At 38.6% G+C, this 24,324-nt stretch overlaps 1 protein-coding gene across 6 annotated transcripts in view; it reads right to left on the reverse strand.

The window, feature by feature from the left end:
- NFIX (nuclear factor I X) overlaps positions 1-24,324 on the reverse strand; it is a 126,408-nt gene that overhangs the window by 9,290 nt on the left and 92,794 nt on the right. For 4 of the 6 annotated variants that reach the window (XM_072399542.1, XM_072399544.1, XM_072399545.1 and 1 more), the window contains 8 exons: positions 22,934-22,996; positions 19,545-19,619; positions 18,705-18,825; positions 16,571-16,707; positions 15,258-15,365; positions 12,899-13,077; positions 9,995-10,148; positions 4,730-4,821 (listed from right to left, as the gene is read on the reverse strand). In XM_072399542.1, coding sequence (XP_072255643.1) covers positions 4,730-4,821; positions 9,995-10,148; positions 12,899-13,077; positions 15,258-15,365; positions 16,571-16,707; positions 18,705-18,825; positions 19,545-19,619; positions 22,934-22,996 — 929 coding nt within the window. The remainder of the gene's footprint in view (positions 1-4,729; positions 4,822-9,994; positions 10,149-12,898; positions 13,078-15,257; positions 15,366-16,570; positions 16,708-18,704; positions 18,826-19,544; positions 19,620-22,933; positions 22,997-24,324) is intronic. The other 2 variants (XM_072399547.1, XM_072399548.1) reach the window with 2 other exon arrangements.

Genomic DNA, 24,324 nt, shown 5'->3' on the forward strand with positions numbered 1-24,324 from the left:
TGAGGCAGACCAAGGAAGTCCTACTTATGAAGCAGTTGGGTGGGAGATTTGAGAAGTTTGGGTTAAAGGGCTAGGTAGGATGGGTAAGTGTAATATGACTTAAATTATATGAGCCTGTTCACACTACAGTTTCCATGCAATGGGGCGCACTGTATCAAAGTAAAGCTAATGGCTCCTGAGATAAAAAGGTGCACATAGCTCACTATTCATCCCAATGATCACTGTGATAATATAGTGTAGTAATTATAACAGATGTTCCCTGAAGAACCGAAAATTATTTCAAGAGTTCCCCCATGTAAAAACGGCTGCTCTATAGTATTGTAGTTTATTTTCTGTGCTTTTACCAGCAATTTCTTTTGGTGAGCGATCATCTCATGAAACGAAAATAATCCCTTTACCCTGCTCTGGTCAGACAGATTTTGTGAATGCACAACATCTGGCTGAGGAGCCTGAACCCTCAATATGACAAGTAAGCCTGTCTGTATAATAGTAGTATAAAAGTAGATGTAAACCTGATCAGTAAAATATGGTATAACCTTTACCATGTAAGTGTCATTTTAAAATTCATTTTGAATATATTTGAGTTTTTAATAAAATAATGACAACCCTGCAAAGAAGGTCAGTATTTAGGCATTCCTGTTATAAGAGGACAACGTTCTGTCTCAGTATTGCTCCTGAGTTGTCATATTATCATGAAGGCTCATAAGTGCCTGCTTCAACAAACATTACATGGACATGAACACTGTTGTCACCTTCAGGAAACCAGCCCTGAAAAATGCTGTGCAGCCATTCCTGGAGAGCATGAAGACAGGAACTGGCTGCAAAGCAGATGCAGGGAGATTAGTAACTCTATGATGCAAAAAAGAAATAAAAAGATGAAAACAAGTTTTGATTTTGGAAGAGAAAACTGCTCTTGATTATAATGCAAAGTGCTTTGGCAAAGAACATTTTATTTAGATGGGGTTTATTAGTGAGGCTTAATGCAGGAAATGTTAGTAAATATTGTTGTTGGTTGTCGGCAGATGAAAACCATCTGTCAGGCTTTAACTAACCTATAAAATGTAAAATGTTTAGTGTGCTGGGTACTGTGACACAGAACCATCCATGCTTAAGCCTACTCTCTAAATCTGATTATATTTCAGAGGGACCCCATGATATCACTTCCAAAATGCTTTAAGAAATACAACTTTGCAACCGTTTTGCCAACCTTTCCTCTTAGAATCACTCTCATTTTCTTCTCTCTGCTAGCACAGGGAATCTTTTTCTGGAAATGTTTGACGTATTTTTTTATGTGGAGTTCTGCTTTTGTTTTTTTATATAGAGCATATATTGTATAGGGCAGCAAGATGGCTTTCTGGCCTTTGCAGCGCTGGGTCCCAGGTTTGAATCCCAGCCAGGACTCTATCTGCATGGAGTTTGCAGGTTCTCCCCGTGTTTGTGTGGGTTTCCTCTGGATACTCCAGTTTCTTCCCACATTCCAAAATTCCAAAAAATTCCATGCAGTTAGGTTATTTGGCCTCCCCCAACAAATTGATCTTGGACTGTAGTAATGACATATGACTACGGTAGAGATATTAGATTGTAAGTTCCTTTGAGGGACAACTAATGACAAGAATATGGACTTTGTAAAGCGCTGTGTAATATGTTGGCGCTACATAAATTCTGTATATTCAATAATTATACTGGAGCATGCAGGCTTCACAATATTATATAGTGTGTGTGTAGTATGTGTATGGTATGACAATGCAGCAATGACTTCTTCATTAGTACATAAACATCTCGACAGAATAGTGTCTGGTTGGTCAATGAATCTAATTCTATCTATTTTTCTCTTATACAAAAACAAGAAACAAGAAAATTTGGCTATGAACATTGCATAAATTCTCCTTACAAATACCTCTACACATAACGTCCACTGTATTTTCAGTTTATAAGCAATGCACATAAAAAACGGCATATTATGGATCATTATTACAATGATATACATTACAAAAGATCTATGAGGACTAAATGAAGTACCACAGAATGGAATGTGTATTACAGATGAAGAGTAGCTGAATTACAGAAGAGACAGCTGAAAATAAGTACATAATATTCTTGAGTAGGATTTTGTCTTAGAGATTAAAGGCCATCTGTCACATTGAAATACGTTATTATCTGACCAGTTTGGTGCCTGGTTTCTAGGTTGTATTCTGTGCTAAAAAATACCTAATTTCAGAATGATGTCTTTGCCTTACATAGAGCCTGTGCTATTCTATTCTGGTTGGTGTCAATCCTAGGACTTAACACTTCAGCTGGATGAATTTCTCTAAATGGACACAGGCCATGTGTTTTCATGGTAAGAGGGAGCTCTGAAAAGGAACGTTTGCTTGGCCCTATAAAATACTTGAAAATTTCAGAACTTAGTAAATTTTAACATTTACCTGCCAAAGTTGATAAGAAAAAGTGTTAAAATTCCTTTGTAAAGTCTCTTTTTTCTTTCAGTGAACCCAATTACAGAGATTTTTCTTTAGTTCCTGTCTCTGTGATGCACATACAAAATACGGAGAAGGAGCACACTGTTGTCACTAGGATAGGAAGGCATGGCCTTCAATATAAAAAATGTTTAGAATTTCTTCCCTGCTACTAAAATAAGTTTTTGGCTGAGTACCATATTAGAAAATTTTCTATCATTTCCTTCCTTAATCTTTCCCATTAGTCAGCAACAAAAACCTTTCAGTCACTATAAATCTCCTCCATGCCTTTCAAAATAAAAGGTTTTCTGGAATTGGAATTTAATAGTAATGGAAGAAGTCAAAGATAAAATATTGTAAAATCTGTGCTGAAGTCACAGTCCTGCACCCTACTCTGGGAGATAATGCTGCTTAGTGTGGTGAAATAATGCAAAGCAATTGAGGATTTTAGGGCTATAGCAAAGCTTTGACCAATGCTTGCAGTAAACTTACCCTAAAGGTGTAAATGGCAGACAAATAATCTTCAAAATTTCCATGCACGGTTCAGTTACCCTGTTGCACCCTTTCTTTGAACTAACCTAACCCACCCTTCCCCTCCAAATACTTACCGAGTTGCAGCAGTTCTGCTGTTTGTTTTATCCAACCTAACAGTCGTGTTCTGGCTGTGCCTGAGCACAGCTGGCAAAAATATGCAGACGCGATTCTAAGGACTGTCATGATGGATGTAAACAATATCTAAACATTTGGCCTGGAATTTTTTTATTGTTTGTTTATATGTTGGGGACATTAGATTCTGAGCCCTTTTGAGGGACAGTTAGTGACATGACTGTGGACTCTCCATAATATTATACCATCGATAATTGTGAATCTGTGTAGGGGAGATGTGGGTTAGTTTAATTTAGGGGAAGAGAAGAACAGGATAACTGTACAGTTATCCTTTAAAGGATGTGCTCAACATCTTCTGCTATTAAATAGCCCTGAATATAAGGAAGGACAGTTTGCTAAATAGATAAAACCAATATCTGAAATCCATTAGACTAAATCCCCTGCTGTTTGTTTAAAGGGCTCAGTCATTATTTGTGGAATGAGCGAATATTGAGCTGTTTCTTTGTATGGCTCAGGTGTGGTTATCATTACAGAGGAAAGTAAATCTGTGGATCAGCCAGGGGGCGTTAAGAACTAACGAAGCCCCAGAGCCACTGGAGCTCCGGAACCGCCCCCTTGCAGTGGCTCCCCTATTTACCACGGCCGGTGTTAATACTTCCGCCACCGCGGTAAATAGGGAAAGCTCCCTGAAGGTAATGCAAACGGAGAAGTGGGATGTTCGAGGGGTGTTCCCTGGTGGTGGGTGGAGCCATTAGGGCAGGTCCGGCCTAGTGTGCTCCCGCCCACCCCATAAATGGCCTAGTGGTCATAAAGCTTTGCCGACCCCTGGTCTAAAGCTATGTGATGGTTCTAACCTCTCCCCACTTTACAAAAAAAATGTTGCTAATGTAGTCTGTGTTCATGTTGGACAGATTCTGCCTATACTTGTCCTCCTGACACAACCGGAAGGAACATCGCCCCCAATGCAGACACAGAAGATAAAACCTTTTTTTAAAACGGTTAAAGAGAAATAAAACAAAGCTTGGCTGGAGTTCCACTTTCACGTGCAGTTTATGTTACAGTTCTGGGAAGCTGATTGGAAAGGAATGGAAGGCCATAAATTAGGAGAAAGAACATAATATAAATGTGATGTTTTTTGTTTGTATTCTGTATATGGCATCTTATTCTGCTAAGCTGATGGGAGAGTGAAGGGAGCTACAAGAAGAGAGAGAATTGTTTGTGGACTGGTCATTGGTTGCTGTCTTCTCTCCACTTGTTTCTTGCAGCTCCCTCTCTCTTCCATGCAGCTTTTCAGAACACCGGTGCCATTCCAGCATAACCCTGCACAGCATAACCTCTAGAACTGTCATGGTTACATGCATACATGATGGAAGGATCATGATGAAAAGATGGAATAAAAAAAAAGGAACAAGAGGCCTTCCTTTGCTAGTCTTTTTCTTTGCAGCATCACATCTAGTGTTAGTTGATTTTCATGGCTACTCTGAAGTATCACATGCTATGGGGTGTTAGATTCCAAATTAGGCACAGCTGAGGTTAGTAAACTAGGCATTGCAGATAAGGGATATGGTATATTAATGGTGTATTAGGAATTAGGGGCTGTGTATTAGATATTAGGCTAGGTTGTGTTTAGTAAATAGTGAATTATAGGTTAGGGAATATCACTGACTTACTTGAGACTGCTGGGGGAGGTTCAGAAAGTTGCTGTCTCGTGATCCAATTGTGACAAACCTGTTGGACCCGGCGGGGGGAGGCGCTGAGAATGCTACACAACAACACAACACAGCAACACGATGTGACACAGCAACACCATGAAATGATGCAAAACAATGGAACGGCACAATAATAAAAAAAACGACACAATGACAAGATAAACAACACAGTAGCAACAAAAGCATGCAGCACAGCCACGAGACAATAAAAAAAAATGTCATGTTCAGGACAAATGATAATGCAATTACACGTTGTATGTAACACAAAATGACGGGTAAATTGTAACACATGCGCACACAATAACACATGGGGAAAAAGAGAGAGAAAGAGATAAGCAATCAGACACAAAACCAAATACATCACAACTCCCCCTACACAAACACACACAGATCTACACCTGAGACGTGTGTATACAGCTACAAGCGCTTCCCTGGTGTCTGACTACACAGGATACACAAACTGTATCCTTCAACTGTTACACAATACAACATGCCTGTACAGCGCTGCGTAATATGTTGCCGCTATATAAATCCTGTTTATTAATAATAATAATAATAATAATAATATTATAATAATGCCTAAATTATATTAGATTATGCTGTGCAAAGAGCAGTGATGATCAGTCACCTGCCGAACCCAATCAGAAACAACTTTATTAGTTTTGGAGGTCTGCAGTCTTCTTGCTGCTTCTGATTGGCCGCTGTAAGTTACTGAACAATGATGCTTTTTGCACATCATGTAATTGTGTGTGTCCCATTGTATTGTTGCAATAAACTTTGAATACAATTATTCTACACCATAGTGAACACTCTGTGTGCTGTTTCTCCACTAAAAAGTGTTTTACCGTAAACTAGTGTATGACTTTATGACACACTGCTTTTTTGTTACTACTTTGATGATAAGGACTTGCTTGCAACATTCAACAAATGTCTGCCTATAATAGTATATTTTATATGAAATTGATTTGGGCTTTGCAAGAGCTCCCCCTGCTGCTGGGTACTGCAACCTAACGATGATTGATCCTAACACAACAGCTCCACCTGCTGTTAGTTACTGGAAACTAAAGGGGAGAGCTTCTTATACAGCAGTGCCTCTGACGCTGGCTACTGCAGACCAAAAATAATTGCCCCTGACAACAGCTCACCCTGCTGATGGATATTAGAAACTGAAGGAGGTTGCTTTTGATACAACAACCTCCACTGCTGCTGGATAATAGAAACTAAAAGTGATTGCATCTAAAACAACAGCTCCCCCTGAAATTATTAACTATTTCTGCCTGATGCAAAAACTCCTGTACTGTTAGATACTGGAAATACAAACTATTGCTCCCTGATGCAACAGCTCCCCCTGTTGATTGCTCCTAAATCTGAATGTGATTGCCTATAGATACAACATCCCCCTCTACTGTTAGCTACTGGAAGTTTAAGGCTATTGCTCTTGATAATACAGGCTGATCCTGATACTGGCTTCTGGAACCTGAAGATAATTACCTCTGGTTACACTTATGGTGAGAGATAGCATCAAATCTTCCCCTGCTCCTTTTCACACAAGTGGTTTATTAAAGGGAAACTATAGTGTATTTTCTGAGAGTACATATTGATCTAAGTGTAAGATTTTGGTGGCTTAACCTACTTCTCCACACCCTAATTATTGCAATATTTTAATTATATTTAAATTTCTCCAATGGTGATCTGAATATCAGGAAATGTTATAACATTTCTTCTTAATGGCTGCTGAGAAAAGCCAAGCTGTTAGCCCATTGGTTTTAGTCTATTTTGACTTGAACCATAGATTGGCCCTGTCATAGAGGAGCAGTAAGGCACAATCACTGTGCAGTTACTAAGCAGGTAGCAGACCTGGCTTATATAACAAAATGTTATATTTTAAACATTGCAAAATGCTATAGTTTCCCTTTATAACTATTGTAAAGTGTTGCATTCAACAGCCCCCTTATGTCAATATGGAACTGGCGATGTTGCTGAATTATGTAAAGTTGTGTAATATAGTGTGTGCTACCAGCAAGAAACTCCCAACACAGATCACTCTATGGCTAAATGGAGCTATGCAAAGCAAATAAAAAACAACACTTTAAATCTGATATGGGCCCTTTAATCAGAATCTATTAAAATGGTATGTACTGTGGGTCTGAATGTAAAATTATCCTGTTTCTAGGTGGAACACTAATCCTGTTATTAGATTGTCAGCTCTTCTAAGATCATGAAAATAGGCATTTATAGAGTAGCATCCATTTTTTCTAAAATCATGTAATCCTGGATTTTTAACAGATTTAGCCAATAACATTGCTTAGTCGCTTTTTGATTCATTTGGGTGTTTGTAGACTTTCTGTAGGGATAAAAGTGTGTGGTGAGATTTAAATATATGCTGTTTAATTGTTGGTATTGATAGGAGGTTGAAATATGGAAATAAAAGCTACCTTCATGCTCCAAAACCTATTTTGGGGTAAAAATACTGGATCTGCATTTTTAGTTTCTTATCCGCAGTTCTTGGTTCTGCACTCCATCTATTGTGTTGGGGTGCCAGATTCTTTCCATGGTCAGTAATTTGTCCCACGTATTTCACAAGCTGAGGATTATCAGGGTTACTTTTTCAAGCATTGTAGATGAGCTAAGTACCAAATAGTAGGTAACTTTAAGTTCGGTGTTGCATTGAAATTTCTAATTTTGGATCTCGAGGGGTCCCTAAATTACTTGTGCCTCCAAGCCTTATGGAGGAAAGGCCCCACATTCCAGTTAAATTTTGACGTGTTCTAACCATTACTCACTAAAAATAGACATGTCTCATGATGTAAAGGCAACACCAAGACTTGGTTGCCACTTTTGTTAGTCCAGAACCTTCTCCAGAATGCCCATTAAGGCCATACAGTAGATGCGTGTCTACTGCCTAGGCGTGTCTACTGAGAAGGTGTCTAAGGCATTCATGCCTGGCCTATCGTACTAGGAGGTTTGAGAAGGTATCAAATACTAAAGCTTGTCTTCAAAGTTGGAAGCCACCATTTGCATACCAGGTCTTGAGGACTCTTGGGGATCTCCAGAGAAGGGCTACATCCATGCTATTAATTAGGTGGCATTCACTTTTTTATACTTGCCACTTTTAAACCTTTTTTCTAGACATGAAAAAATTACTTACCTCACCGTTTCCAGCGTGCTCACCAGAGAGGGTGATGACACTAGACCTTCTTGTGGGATTCTAGGAATGTTGGATATCAAACTCCTGCACAATGCTGAAGTTTGCCTATGGGCTCCTCAACTTTTCCAGAACCCTGTGGTAAGGCCTATTGATGTCACCAGAGCCTACAAGAAATGTCTGGAATCTATGATGTAGGGTAAGAATACTTTTTCCTTTCTTTAATTTTTTTTAATTTTTTTGACTTTAACCTAAGTTGCATGGGGTGTTGTTATGCAAGATCCACTTAATTCATTACTCGAAGGAAAACAATTAGCCTTGGCTATGTTTTTCTATACACATATGTTGGAAAGATAAACTTGATGTAAATAGTTTTGTCACTATGTGGTATAGGAGGTCTATTAATAAAGCAATGACTCTGACAATCAGCACACATTGTCTTGTGGAGAAATATTCGCTGCCATTGAAAACACATTGACGTAGAAGATTCTTAACCAGAATATGTGTGCCTAATATTAGATTCATTATTTTATAAATAAACCTCCATGGTGTTGTACCAATGTTTCTATAGATAGTTTAGAATTTAATGTGTACAAAGGGGCAACCATATTTGCTTATTATATAGTTAAGCTCTGCTTCCTGCTTAGAACTACCTCACAGTGGTGGTGCGTTACTGCTCCATCTCATCAAAGCAAGCCTGGTGACACCTTTACTTCCTGGTTCAGATCTTTGCAGCTTCCTGTTTAACCCCTTTAGAGGAAGACTGTGTGGTTTGGTGGAAGGATTTGCCTCCTAGGAATGATATTAATAACACCTGTTGGGCTGGTGGCCCTGGGTGTAGATACTTCACTATTTTGTCATTGATCAGACATTGGCATCTGCTGGATGTGATACAGCCATCTTGATCTGACTTGTGATCACAGATTGCAATTGTTCCTTGCTTTTCTGACACGTCATGTGATGGAATGCCAAGAGCAGCAAAGAAAGCTGATGCTGAACATTTTCCTTGTTAATTTAATTAAGCCCACAAAAATCTCTGTCCTTACTAGAGATGCCTGGATTCAGGTCATTCCATGAAGCTCAACAATCCCCTTGAGGTTAAGCAGGTGTTTACCTTGCCATCTATTCAGTTGGCTTGGTAAAAATCGGCATGGAGTTGGCTGTAAAAGTAGCAGCCCTTCCATACGCTGGTGGTTGTCAGAAGCAGTTCATGACATGAACCACCAGCGATAGGAATGCTGCCTTCTCTTTACCTTTAAGGTGTAACTAAAGTCCCACTTTTAAAGATCTACGATCAGGTAGGTGCATTAAGGCACAGGTAAAGTCTCTCTTTTAATAATTGTTCTTACCTGCCTGACTGGCGCCCAGCTGAGAAATTTTGCTGTGCATGCCAAAAATCAAATGAACTCCCACGCGACTGCCTGGGAGTTACATCATCCAGGCAAGATGGCCGAAGATTGCATCCAGGAAGATAAGGTGGCACCCTGCGATGAACTGGGGATAAGTAGGTAATATGGGTTTAGTTCCCATTTAATATTCGCTTCCCAGTTGATATTTACAGTTGACAAGGTGAACATAAGGTTGAAGAAGGTTTCACCTTACAATCACTTGTCCACTCAAATTTCTGCATCAGTGAGGCAAAAGTTTGAGTCAAATCCACCACAGAATGGAACTTGAACCCCATCGCTTTACTTACTACGAAAGCACTAGTTGGCAGTGTTTGTCACCCAAGCAAACATTTCCAAGTCCTTTCTTGCACCTCTCTATCTCCAACCTATCTCCTGGACAATGAATTAGCACAGTACAGTGATTGAGTAGGTGACACAGGAAGCTGTAAAGGTGAGAAAGAAAACGGCGGTGTCATACAGCTGGCTACCCAATGTGGCGGAGAATTACAAGAGTGTGAAATAAAAAATCCTATAGCAGGCAATACCATTTCACATATTGATTTTTCAACTGAATAGTTTGCTTTTTGCCTACAAAATCCTTAACACCTTTAAATTAATTAAATAGACAGAGAAAGGGACCGTAATTAATTTTTCTTTGTGATTGGGGAATTTGGGGTAGTTAATTTCACTTACAGGGTGATGCTGGTGTTGCCAGTCCTCCTTCTGGGACAATGTTGCTGGTGACAGGTTTTGTGTCTGTCAGGGGAAGGGGGACAGGCCTGGCCACGGGTGCGGGGGGTGGCAGCAAAAAGGAACCCGACATTTTCCCCTGGGCCCCGCTGCTGGGCTGCGGACAACATAAATAACAAAAGGAGAGTAAACGGAGCTCGGAACAGCCCCTCGCCCGCACAGTCCCTAGCCCTTCCCTATGCCCAAAAACTGCGGGAAGCCGTGGGAATTGTCAAGGAACAAAAATGAGTGTGAAAATTAAAAATATGTAAAAAAAAAAAGCCACGTGGAGACTTATTAGTATTTTTTCTAACAAATAAATCTAAAATTAGCAACACGTGAACACATTTTGATTTCTAGATGAAGGAAAAATCTGCATTTTACAATTCACAGTCTTTGTCTTTACAGAAAGGTGTGTGAAAATGTTAGGATGCTTAAGAAAAAAAAAATCATAATCTCTAAAGTAAAACAATAAAAAGATGTCATGTATTTTTTAAATGTTTTTGTACACATGTATGACAAAATGGAAGCAAGTAAAATAAATAAATAAAATGATATGAAGAAGCAGCACAGTTTTGGTTTTAGTTGATGCATATGCAGAAGAGCTGACAATCTAATCATTTAGGAAATGCTACTTTTATTTTCCTTTTGAAATGTATAACCTAAATCATAGGTAATCAATATTTTGCACTGTACACAAACCTGAATGCAGCACATAAATACAGATCTCAAAGTAAATACAGCACCAACACAGATGTATAGAAAACAAATTACCATAATGAACTATGAAAAATAGATAGAATGTTATGTCTACTACAGGTCCTTTTGTTTAGGTGATTAGAATGTCTGCCTACGCCTTAATAAAGTTTGTTAAAAAAACAAAAATAAATGTCAAGGTCTAACTGTAGATGTAAAATACTAGGAATCAACAGATAAACTTAAAATATTAACCAGTTATTTTGGAAATAAGTTTTTTTTTTTTGGACTGCACAGACTTTATGTTTAGGTCTGATTACACCCTATGATGGTGAGAAGCGCACGTCGGATTATGAGGTGGGATCTATGTCACACATGCAGTATATAATGGTCAGCCTGACACGGGGCCCGCCCCCGAGGTCCTCTTCAATGTGAATGTCCCTCAGCTGCCCACTGAGTTAATAAGTAGGAGAATGTCAGACCTATACCATGCCCTTACTGGCTGGTTATATTTAGGGAAACGTATATGTTTAGAGGTATTAAAGGATCTTTGAGATCTACCTAAATATTAGCTACTTATTATTACAGTTCAAAATGGAACCCAAGCCAAAACTTTTTTTGTGTGGGGAAGGAGTGGAACCTCAGACAGGTTTTCAATATCGTTTGTGTTCCCAAAAGGTGAGCTTTCTCTTCACTTTCTGTGCTAGTGACTAGAGACCGAAATAGTAGCCTCTTTTTCTAAAAAACAGACACGGCAACTTACTTGTCTGGCTCCTTTGTAAAATAAATCTTAATTCTGTGTCAACGCTCTGAGGGATGCTTTATTAAACTTTTTAGGCTCATTTAAAGTAAACCTATGCTTTAAATATAAATGGAAAAGAAGAAAGTTTTCTTACTCTTACTTAGTTTTCCATCAATTACTCCTCCATTCCCTTCACCATTAGGAGGAAGAAGTATAGGCTTAACCAAACAATGCCTATTGTGTTTAACTCCTGGTTGGGAAGGAAAGGCAAGGTGAGAATAAAGAGATGGAGGTGTGTGTGTGTAGGGGTTTGGGGTGGGGGGGGGCTAATTAAAGTAAACCTATGGTTTTACATACATATGTAAAGCACAGGCTCACTTTAATACCTATGTTGTCATTATGCTACTTTTCATACAATATTTTCTTTAGTTAAAGGTAACCCTCTAGTTATAATACTCTCCTATATTACTGAGATATTAGAGATTTATAAGGCATCACAATACTAGGGATCCTCTGGAGGTTGCTAGAAGATTTGAGCAATAGGCAATCTTTTCTTGTTGAGTTAGTTTAGGTGACACCACTTATCTTTCTGGCTATCTGTAAGGGTGCCATTGTTCCAATTGATTACCACATTATTATACTGTGAGCTGTGGATATGGTAATTATATCAGGGGTTCCCATAAGACCGGAAGGGTGTTTTAAGGGTTCCCCATCTTTAAAAGACTGAGAAAGGTTGTACTAGATAGTTGGACCTGAAGTAACTAATAACGGAAAGGAAACAGTTGGTTGAAATAATGTATTACAATGGTTTCATTAGGGCCCAGGCCTAATGACCAAGGTGATTTCTTAGTTGCAGACTCAAAAGTGAGGCCAACATTCTAGTTGTGTAGGGAGCCTAAATCATGAGCTTAACCAAACAGAAATACTGTTTGTCTGCGCTAAATCTGTCAGAAAAATTCAGATGTCATTGACTACTTTCAGCTGGCAAAAGATGAATTTTTTAATTTATCTCCTCTCCTAATCTTACAACATTTTTATTGCGTTTTCAAGTATCATATCACCTTTTGTTCTGCAACATTTCTCATTCACAGCTTTTCATTTTTTCTGCTTTAAAAGCAACAAAAAATCGTGTGAAATGAGGACGAGGTGGCAGTAACAAGGAAAGGAAAAAAAACTACAATTGTAAATAATCCTCCATTTTTTCCTGTCTCGTCAGAATTGTTTATAACAAAAAGATTTAACATCTTTAGTTTCTTAACTCCTAGTAAAAATGATTGCTGCCAAAAACCCTTAAAAGCTTTCTTTACAGAATTGGCGGCAAACCACATTTACACGATGAGTATTTAAAGCCTTTTTTAATTGAGCAGATCTATGGAGAAACGCCCGGTGAACAGGGACACAGCTCACATGCAAAGAAGAGAGTTACTCACCTGCCCTGCTCCCTGTCCAGAGGTGTCTGAGCAGACAAACTGAACAAACTCTTTTAGGGAGTCCTGGCTGTGATGGTGATGATGGTAGCGTATTGTTGGGTGAGTGAAGTAAGGGCTGGACTGCTGAATAATGGACGTTGAAGGGAAGTGTATAGTAGATGCCGATGCCCGTGGACTCCCTAAGAAGAAATAGAAAAAGCAGTACAATGCGGTTATTTGACAAATGATTAACTGCATATTTTATGCACTTTACAATATGTTATGCAAAAGTTGTCCTTGTGCTACCCCTTTCTATCGTAAGTGGCTAACCCTAATATTTCACATAGGGCCCATTTGCACTGTGCTAATGCATTTAGTATGATGCTATTTACTGCAGAACACTGTGCTTTTCCATTCATTTTGATAGCACCCCAATGCACATTCAAAACCAAAGATAAAAAATGTTGTATTTCATGTATTAGTGCACCCAATATAGTGTGGGACGGGCCACAGAAGACACCCTGACGCCAAGTTAGGCTTCTTAGATTAAGGCCCAAGTCTATCGGAATATTGCTCATTTACCTGGATTACGCCATGCACCATTCAAGGTCAAACAAAATGCCACTATATTTAGCTTTGTACCATTCATTGAAATGCAAAGCTTTGAGGGATGATCTTTTCCCCATACCCCAATGTTTATACACTTGTTCATAAACATACCCAATATCATTTAAATCCCCACATTTTTCATAGAATATCAATTCATTGGAGGTTTTTTAAATTTTTTTTAATCAAATTTAACTTCTAATCTATTAAAAAGATTAGTAAATGTTATGATTATTGTATGGTCGACCTAAGACAAACTGTCTCAAACTGTTTTGCAGTTTGGTTCTAGGTGTACAGACCAAGAATGGGTGGAACCAAACGTGAAGAGCAACAGAGAGCACCCAACTGGATGACTTGGCAGCCATAGCTGCAGTCGGTAACCTTTCCCTAGACATGTGAATGAGTTATAATCAGCAATGTAATTTGTGCCACTCCTGCCATCCTAGTTCATGGCATAGGATGGCTATGCAAAACTTGGACAAATGACGCAGTATCTTAATGAATGATGTGGTATTTTAAAACTGATTACAATAATGTATGTAAAATCAATTCACAAGTCTTATCACACTGGTTTGACCATAAATTTGCAGTTACACCTAAATTAAATGCCACACCTATACATGTATAAATAATACCTTCACTGAAGTGGATTTTTGGCTTGATTTGGCACACTAGGGCCAAAGTATAAAAAAGACATTTTTCATTTTATGGGTTACTGCCTATTTGCACACCTTTCCCTTGTATGACCTCTGGTGATCTATACATTGCACTCAAGAACAATCACTTCACATGCTTCTGGTTCACCAGTTCTGCGTTAGGTAGGCCAAGTAAGCTAAAATGGTCCTATTTAGTAACAAATGTAAGTAAAATAAAAAATACCCAGAAATCCCTGCTTTAGGAAAGGATTACATTTGTAATGAAAATACATTTGTCATTATTCCTGTCCACAATTCCAGTGTTTGTATTCCATTTTTTTTAAACTCCTCTTTAATATTTTGATTTAAACTGGAACATTTTTTATTTTAATTGGAACGTTTCTAAAAAATGTTCAACTTCTACATACTAATACACAACAATCACACAATATATATGATTTTACAATAGAGGTAACAATGAAAAGGTTTCCATCTGGTGGTCATGTATAGTAGTATATCTTTTTTTGTGCTCATACAGGACAAGCAATTGTTGTGCTCATACAGGACAAAGAGATACGAATTTATGCTGGGCCCATTTTCTGTTCATTTACCCACCCCCATGGGCAGATGCTTGGAGCACTATAAAAAGCATTGGCAAAGCAAGGAAAGGAAATATGGTGATCATCTCCTAAAATTTTCAGTTGTTTGGCGGTTGTGCTAACTTTTTTACTTTTTAGTCAATAACCCAAAACAAGTAAGTGGGTAAAGACTTTTGACTTTGGCTGCTTGTTCCAGGTCAGTGACTCAAAAGCAAGAATGTCTCCATCAAGAGCCATGCATCTAGAATTTTTTAGAAACAGGTCAACTATATAATTATTTTTTGCAGGTCCATGCCTGCACATTTCCCCAAGTGTTGTTTTTCTGAAACATATGAACACACAGTGTGGTAGAGAGGCCGTTCTCCTCTTGGTGTTGGTGCTCTGGTGTGTTCGGCACGCTATGCAACAGCTTGGGTGCTCTTGACACAATGCACAGTATGCTCAGTGACATCTGATCTCCACCCTGTCTTTTTGACATCTGTTCTAAATACCTATATTAAGATGTTGGCAACCTCGCCCCTGCCGCGATCTGCGTCTTACCTGGTCTCACTCCAGCCAACACAGGGAGGGGATGATGGGTGAATGCCATGCGAGAAGAACTGGTCTGGCAATACTCTAGCTTGCCTGACTTCTTAAGAGACCCGGGTCCTTGGGAGGAACAAAAATATAGGTTAATGAGGGGATGAGAGAAGGTAATGTCAATTTATTCAAGCATATACATATTTCATATACAGCAACAGAATTGGTGTTGTGGTGATTCCAGGTTCAAACCTCAGCCAGGACTCTGCATAGAGTTTATAGGTTCTCTCTGTGTTTGCATGGGTTACATCTAAATAACAGCTAGTTGGTCAGGTGCCTACCCACCTTGGCCCTCTGAAAACCAAAGATTTGGATCCCTTTTCTTGCTCCAAATACAGAGTAGTGCAGATATTGGCGCATTCATCAAATTAATCCAATGTAATCAATGACGTCACATTACAATCAAACTTCCACAAGTCATAGGTGCAGGAACAGGTATGATATGGCTATCAATCCATGCTAACTTCCTATTGGGGAAGGGTGGAGGGGTAGTGACTGGTCAGGTCAGTGGCATGCAAAGTCCAGAATGGGTATCTAGGTGACTCAATTCTGCCTGGCAATGCCCGTACCAAAAACGTACTTGTAGGTAAATCAGCCAAAACTGACCTTTGGGCTATGGTAGGTACGCTTGACTGTCAGCTCCTTTGACAGTTACTGACATAGCCTATAGACTCTGTAAAGTACATTATTAGTAGGTTGGTGCTACATAAATACATAATAATACTAACTGCATGAATAAAAAAGGACTTTAAAGCTAATGACTAGGGCTATGTACACACTTCAGATGATTCTTGTCCGATTCTCGCCTCGGGGCTGGTATCGGACGAGATTCTGGCGTGTGTACAGCGCTTGTCTGACGTCGTTCATAGATCCGTCCTGGTGGATTCACGAGCGATGAAAGACCGACAACCACAATGCAAGTGACGTGGAGAGAGCACAACGGGGTGCCGCTTGCTCGTTCTCCCCCTCCCCTCTTCATAGAGCAGAATGGTGTTGTATGTACAGTGCTTGTTCATTCATCTTTCAGTCTTTTATCATTGGAAGGGATCACGAAAGATCCTTTACAGCGTCAAAAATCTAACGTGTGTACGTAGCTTTAGTATCAAAAAAACAAAAACCAAAACAAATAGATTATATGTATAGATAAAAATCTGGATAGAAATATGAAACATCTGGTTTACACAGAGCAAATAGACAATTTCACCTAGAAATCATGCACAAAGTACGTTCCTGCGTCCTGTAACAAAAGCAAATCATGGCAGCAAATATCTTACCCGTGTCCACATCATTCGGCCACACGCTGGCCTGGCTGCCCCCGGCTGCAGGTGACCGGCCTGTGCCCGGGTAGAAGACGTCATCCACTGGGCTCTCTAATTCACTGTCATCCAAAGACTTGGGGCGCTTTGTCGTGCTGAGGAAGAGACAAAACATGTGCCATCATATACATACACTTTATGTATATTATAGTTAACTTTATTATTATTATTATTATTAATAATAATAATTTAATATATTATAGGTATAAAGATATATAGGTATTAATCACCAACATATAATGCACTGCTGTACATTATATATACTCTGTTAAATTGTTTTTTATTAAAACTTACAGGATAATATATATATATATATATATGTATATATATTATGTAGTTATGTATACAGTATATTAATATATATTATGTAGGCGCCATATTGTGCTTTTCTGTGAGGAACTGGCCCATATCTGCCCGGTGATTATGGAAAGATCTAGAGCTCTGTGCATCGGGATTGGTGCCCGTAGTCACTGCAGACTCCCCTAAGCCAATACAGTCAAAGCATCGGGAAGGCGCCAAACCTAAGGTACCGCTGTTAGTAGTGGGCGGGGACATCTGAAGTGACATCTATGAGCGGGAACACCTGAGGTAACTTCTATCGAGAGACAGAATCAGGGTGAAAGTCTCCTCAGCTCTTTGAAGACGCGGAGCCGTCATATCTGTTCGGGTGTTTCCTGAAAGATCGTCATGACCCTAAGTTCTGCTTCTCCGGGCTTTGAAAACAGGAATTGTAGGTGAAGAGTGTTATAGATAGTCCGAAAATGAGCCGAAAATGACCCCAAAATATGACTGTTTTCATCGAGTAGACTCTGATAGAAACAACCCTGCGTGTGTCCTAAAATCAGCATCGTTCTGCTATGATGAAATGGTATGTGTGGAGCTCGGGGGACGGCCTGTCTGAGGAGACAAGATGGCGGATTGCAGAATGTGACGTCATCACTGATATCAGAGTCTGTGAGGAGAGTCCAGAGCTGGATGGAGGGCTCTGTGGTGTAAGTGATACTTTATTGTAACCCCTATTTGTCAGCGTTGTTTCCTCCTTATATACTTAATAATATACACATATATGTGTTTATATATATATATATATATATATATATATACAAAATATTATTTGTAGTTTTAGGGGTTTAGTGTAATAGAATGTAAAAGTTGGCTTTCCTGCCAGGTTTTATTAATTCTAATGGCTCATTTTGAGATTTCTCTTCACTTCCTTCCTGACTGACAACAAAATAAGGAAGAATCTACTAAACAGCAATAAAAAATACCAGTTATAGCATTCTCCCAATTTGCTTTTATTTGTGTCTGTGTTGCTGAGAGATTTCTCCTCACTTCCTGTCCCAGGGAAACAATTTTTTTTTCCAGACAGGAAGTGAAGGAATCTCAACTATGAAGCCTCCTATACATGGCAGAAGTTCTAATCCTTTCCTAGTTTTTTCCAAATCTTTGGCTTTATGTAATTTTTTTAAATGTAATTATTTTTAAAATTTTAAAGGCAGTACATGTGATATAAGCTGAGTTCAGATGGACAGGGGGAACATTGGTCGGCTCCCGCCACCTCACAGAGCCCCAACCAGACTGCTTGTTTTTAATGAACTTCCAGGGGATTACTTGTTCCCCTGTGGGAGGTCACATGGTCACATGCACGGGTCACATGGTCACATGCACAGGTAACATGCTATGTTGTGACCAATCAGGGGACAGAGTTTATGAGTATGAGGAAGCAGTAATCACATATGCCTACTCTGTGACCCCTCCAAACATTTCTACACAGCAGACACGGGTGCCATATTTGCTTATTATACAAGTATAATGTATTCTAATTTTAAAGTTCACCCAGAATTAGTGCAGAGTAAGACAAGCCTGGTTGCCTTCTCTTAGTGAGGTGCGCATGTTTCTGTGACATTAAATGCTGGGTACGCCCACCCTTGTTCCTCAGGGGCGTGGCTTGTTTTGAACCTATAACCTTCAGGCATCTTACTAGGAATGTCTATTAAAGCACCTAATGGTATTACGTTCAGCGGGTACAGAAGGGAAATCTATACAATAGTAAACAAATCTACATTTTGACACGTTTATTGGTTTCTCTTACCTGCTGGATGGAGGAGACGTTAAGGACCGCCGACCAAGTGTCACTTGGTTTATATTGTAATAGCTCGGGCTCTCCAGATCAGCCAATGAGAAGTTAGGGCCAGATGCTGTTGCCACAGGCGCTAAAGAATACAAAATAAGAAAATAAACTTTTCCTTACAGTCTATAGCCTAATATTTGGCATCCTTTCACATAAATGTAAAGTGCAAACTTCCTGACAGGAAGTGAGAAAAATAAAAGAGCTGGGTGCTTCTCTGTCTATTGGCCCATGGACTCAGGACAAACATTTTTCATGCTGTAAAACAACAAATGTATTCAATGGTTTCTTGATGTGGACCATTGACTTCTTTACAGCTCCAAAGGTAAAATGTTCAGTGACAATGAGTTTTCCCAGACATATCCCGCTCAGTATTGCTGAATTGTTATACCGGAGCCATGTAATGGCAGGATCCACATTTCTTTTATTGAGTTATATGAAGCATGTGCAACACTGAATTCCGCCCTCCCAGACCCTTAATTGTTACCCCTTCTAGTCCCAGTGGACTATTACCTCACCCCAACCTCCCTTAGGGGGGTCATAGCCAAAAGAGACATTGTAACTTCAGCTTAGCCTAGGAGGAAGGCAGGGGGAGATTTCTGCAGAAACCTCAAATTATAACAAGGAAGTCAAATGCATTTAAGCAAGTTTTTTCTCTAACTTATCTATTCCACTAAATGAGTGTCGCGGTGTGTGATGGTGCCTCATACCGGGTCTATTACTTACTAAATCTATCTGCTTAATATTATAAAAATAGACCTAAATTCTAGTAACACCTTAGTTCATGAAATGGTAAATACTCACTCTGGGACACACGGACGAGCTCTGTGACATTCCACACGCCAGAGGTGACAAAGCAGTCCTGGAAAGTGAGATGTCCTGTGCAAAAAGAAATCAGACGAATATATAAATATATTTTGAAGCCAACTTCACTTATTCTGGACTCCAGAGGAATCCTTTATTTTAATACCAATTTTTTATTATTATTTTAATTATTAATATTAAAAGCAACAAGACCACAAAATGTTTACCCTCTGACCTTCCACCTCTTCCAGGCTCACCAATCCAGCAGTGAATTTGGCCTTTTTTCTGTTAAATCTTTAGTCACATTTATAAAACAAATTAGTCCTACAGATTCAGTGGGGAATGGCTGTAACCTTCACTATAATTATAATATAGGCAGTGTTATTTTGGCCGTCAGTAATTGCTGACTCGAAAGGCAAATCACTGGTTTTATCAATTATTTTCTATGGGTAACGGTCCAGTTATGTAAATTGCCATTTGCAGGAAAATTAGGGAAACAAGTTATTTCACACAAACTATTTACTACAAAACTACACTGTTGAACAAAAGCAGACACTTTTTAATTCTGTAATTTGAAATTTCCTCTTTATTTTTTTTTATTTTGATATGTTTATGATAGTTTAGGCACTTTGTGAAACATTTTCAGTGCTTCCACTGGATTTAGCACACAGTTACATCCATTTTTTAGTATGTATTGCTTAATTTGCCCTTCATATTGGGCCTGATTTGTCCAAGACTGGTGAAGAAAGTGATCATGAGTGAACCTGGCTAATCCAGTAAACCTGGAATAGATCTTGTCCAGGTTATAAAACATCCCCCAACTAAAATCATTTGCTATCAGTTGGGGGATGTTTTCTGTTCTGGATAATATCAATTCCAGGTTTGCTGGATTACCCAGGTTCACTCATGATAGTCTATCTTAACCAGTCTTGGAGAGCTCCAGTGCTTGACATCCTGTTCTGAGTTTTGAGTGCGGTGGTGGTGCAGTTCTTTATTCAGAGGTACAAAAGCAACCTTTTCAGGAAGTTCCATGATTTACCACAAATGTGTGCACAAAATGGTTCCCTACTGCTCTCATGTAGTAGAATGGGAGAAGTTGAGAGCAAGGTTGACTTTGAAATAGCCCTTAAGGTTCCCTATTGAGAAATATCTTCTAATAAACTTGATTTGTTCAAATTAAAATAAAAATCACAAAAACATACAAACATAAGAATGTGTTTTTAAAATTTCTAGTTATTGTGCAGGCTGGGCAGTATTCCAGGACTGAACAGAGCTCACTTTCCTCTATGTATGTTCCACTCAGTCCAGCAATCCCACGCTGCCATTGGGATAAAGGAAATAAGGCAGCGTTGTCACTGGAGCGGTTATAAGATGGCAGGCATAGGTCTATATATAGGGGACTAAAAAAATAATATCTGTCAAGTTGGAAACGCTAAGTAAATCTCTTGTGGGAAAACTTTTCCTGGACAGGAAGTGACACCTGAACAGTTTGGACAATCCCGTCTCAACCTTCATCTCTCTAATAGAACAAAATTTTTATTGTCTGTGCATCTTATCAGAGAATTTGTGGAGAAATATCCCTAACAGAGAATAGAGAGTGACAACCCAGTCTATGGCGGCACGGACTACTCTGCCTATCCTGATGTCATCCTTCTGTATATTCTGTAGTCTAAGATGAGCCCATCACTGGACAGCCACTATGACATGGGCTCCCAAAGGATGACCTCTATACAACCCTACTTGTTACATGACCACAGATTTAGCTTTGTACAACATTTCACCTTTTTTTGTAGGAGCAAGGTTACTGAGCTGTGCAAGCAAATAAGTTCAATAATGCTAAATTGTAAACACTTACACTTTCTTGTAATAAACAATGGAGAAATAATGCTAAATTGTAAACACTTACACTTTCTTGTAATAAACAATGGAGATATGCCTCAAAAATGGCTTGTCATCAAAACAAGAATACCATATCGATCAAACTTTTTAACATGAGGGGACCCTTGCAATAATGTTCAGGTCTGCTATTATATATAAAGTATATTAGCTTGGTGCTACGTAGGAGGAATGACATGCTGGCCAGTGTGAAGAATGTCACACTTACAAATAATACTTGTAATGAGAGCACTACGTCTAAAGTGTGAACTAGCATAGTAGATCTGTTAGAATTCAGTCTTTCTTTAATATATGTTATTTTTTATCATATTCATAAATTAGTTACATTTTTAAGACATATTGCCAAAAAAGCATGCTTCCTCCTTCCACATATTCCACATATTCACACTTACAAATAGCCAAAAAGATCATTTAATGTCTCAAGGAACCCTTAGCAACCTCTGGAGGAACCCTGGATGAAAAACAACGCTCTACATACGGTAATAGAGTTGGGCAGATGCACAAACCACAACATAAAGTGGCTCAGTATTTATGTCTTGTTTATTATCACACTGTGCAGGTTGGATTCTGGCCTAAAGAGCACATGTGGCGCATGTAGCTGCCATTGCGTACCTTTTCTTCAGAAAATCCTATTTGACTGGACGCAAGGATGCAATAGATTCTATACTAAGTTAGGAAATTGCATCATGTATGTATATTAGTATATTTTGACTTTCCTAATCTGTATGCTTGTGCTAAGCAAACCATTTAAAGTATGAAACCAGAGACAACTAATAATTCAAAGAAGTCAACAATGGCTGCTGTCTGTGTTCTCTCAGTAAGGGTTCTCTTTAAATTTCAGAAGAATTGTCAGAATTCTAGTACATGAAAATATAACTTTGCAATGGTGTCAAAATAGGATGAAAGATTTCAGGATAACCATGGTAAAGTTTGTATTATGAAAATTTAAAATCAAAATAATAGTAAGGGCAAAAAAATTATGTCTACAATGCAGATTTTTTTTAATACAACCCTGCTGACTTAATATAAAAAGCTTACACTGATATAAAATATTATTATTATGATTAATAATAAACAGGTTTTATATAGCGCCAACATATTACGCAGCGCTGTACATTAAATTGGGGTTGCAAATGACGGACAGTGACACAGGAGAGGAGAGAAGAGCCTACAGTATAGAATGAATAATATAAGGAAATAAAATGCTAAATAAAATCACATTTAAAGTTTGCAAAATAGTTTTAAGTTTCAAAAGCATTGAACAATACATTTTTAGTTATACACACGGGCAAGCTTGTATATTCACTTCTATCAAAAAACACATTCAGTGTAGGGAGAACTTCAAGTTTACTAAAGAAATGTTCAGAAGGTGAAATCACAATGCCCTCAAGGATTTTTTTTATTTCACTGTGTATATATATTATGTAGTCTATTTTGTTATGAGAATAAAATCCCAGTAATGAGCACAATACATTCTGTTATTTTTTACTTACCATTTGGTGGAGGCTTTATGTCTACCTCAGTCTGCTGGTTTGAATTATCCGACTGTCCGGAATCTGTGGGAAAGCAGGAAGAAAAAATGTTTTATATTTAATTTTTTAAATATTTTTTTTGTGGTGATATATACATGGTTTTTGTGAAGCAAGCATGACTTTATAGGAGTTGGAAAATCCTTCTTTTGCCTGCCTTTTAACAATTTTTAAGTATTTTCTTTGGTACAGCGGCTGAGATTTCCCATCTGGCTAGGATAACACACTTTTACGCCAACATACTCACTAGGAAAAGGGCATTTTTTCCCTTTTCCTTTTTTTTATGTCCGCTGTGCATTTTTTATTTAATGCACTAATTTGTTTATCTGTTTCTTATTCGGCTCACTTGAGGGTGGTTGAAACTGTCGATAACACATTCTTTTTTATTATTAACGATTCATGGAAGAGAGGACAGAATATAGACGGAACTATCACTAAACTGTTGTGAATTGCTGGCAGCCATTTTAAAGCTTGGCAGCCATTTTAGAGCTGGCTGCTGGTCTCCGAGAGAAGCACGCAGAGGCGAGATTAGGACTGTACAGCTCAAAAGAAATCAAATATATTTACATAAAGCTGGGTTAACTGGTAGAACAAATATACTAGTATAGACATGTAATAATGTATCAGCTTTCACTCCTTTGCTCTGTATGAAGGACATTTATACACAAAGGTAAAGGGATCACAAGCATTGGAAACCACAGATTCCTTCTCTAGATTTATACTCTGAGTTGGTGTCATCCTCACAGGACATAGTGGATTTCCAACTGACCTACTTATATGATAATCAAACCCTGAAACCCTAGGGATGAGACCCATAACCAGATCCTTTATATATGTCTTAGGAAAGCTCAAACATTCACCAAAAGTTTTTGCATTTATTGCTTCCATTGTAAAGCTTAAACTTTATTAGACATTACTGGGCATTCTTATATCTAAAGACCGCTGTAAATGAACTTCGGCTTCCCATACAAGTCTAATGGAACAATAAGCTGGTCAGTTGCAGATCAGGACAGCTTCAAGTGAGATAAACCTGTCAATGACTTCTGAATGATAATAGAAGCTAATGTCCATGGCAAGCTGTAATTGTAGCCCAGCACCCATTGGTTTCCTTGATTACAAGGAAGGTTGTTTGCAGGGCATTAAGATGAAAATGGCATAAAAAATTTGTCTGATAATGTATAATTACCAGAACAAAGGGTGCTCGCAAAATAAACATGATAAGAGTGTTTGTTCACTGATTTCCTTTAATGAAGATTGTCTAGGAAAGGACCGACAAGAAGGAAAAGATCTTGCTTTGACAAATATTTCACACCAAATTACACTTTTATTTTTCTAACATCGGCTCTACAGCAGCC

This window comes from Pyxicephalus adspersus, chromosome 2 (assembly GCF_032062135.1).
Source record: "Pyxicephalus adspersus chromosome 2, UCB_Pads_2.0, whole genome shotgun sequence".
NCBI classification, from domain to species: domain Eukaryota; kingdom Metazoa; phylum Chordata; class Amphibia; order Anura; family Pyxicephalidae; genus Pyxicephalus; species Pyxicephalus adspersus.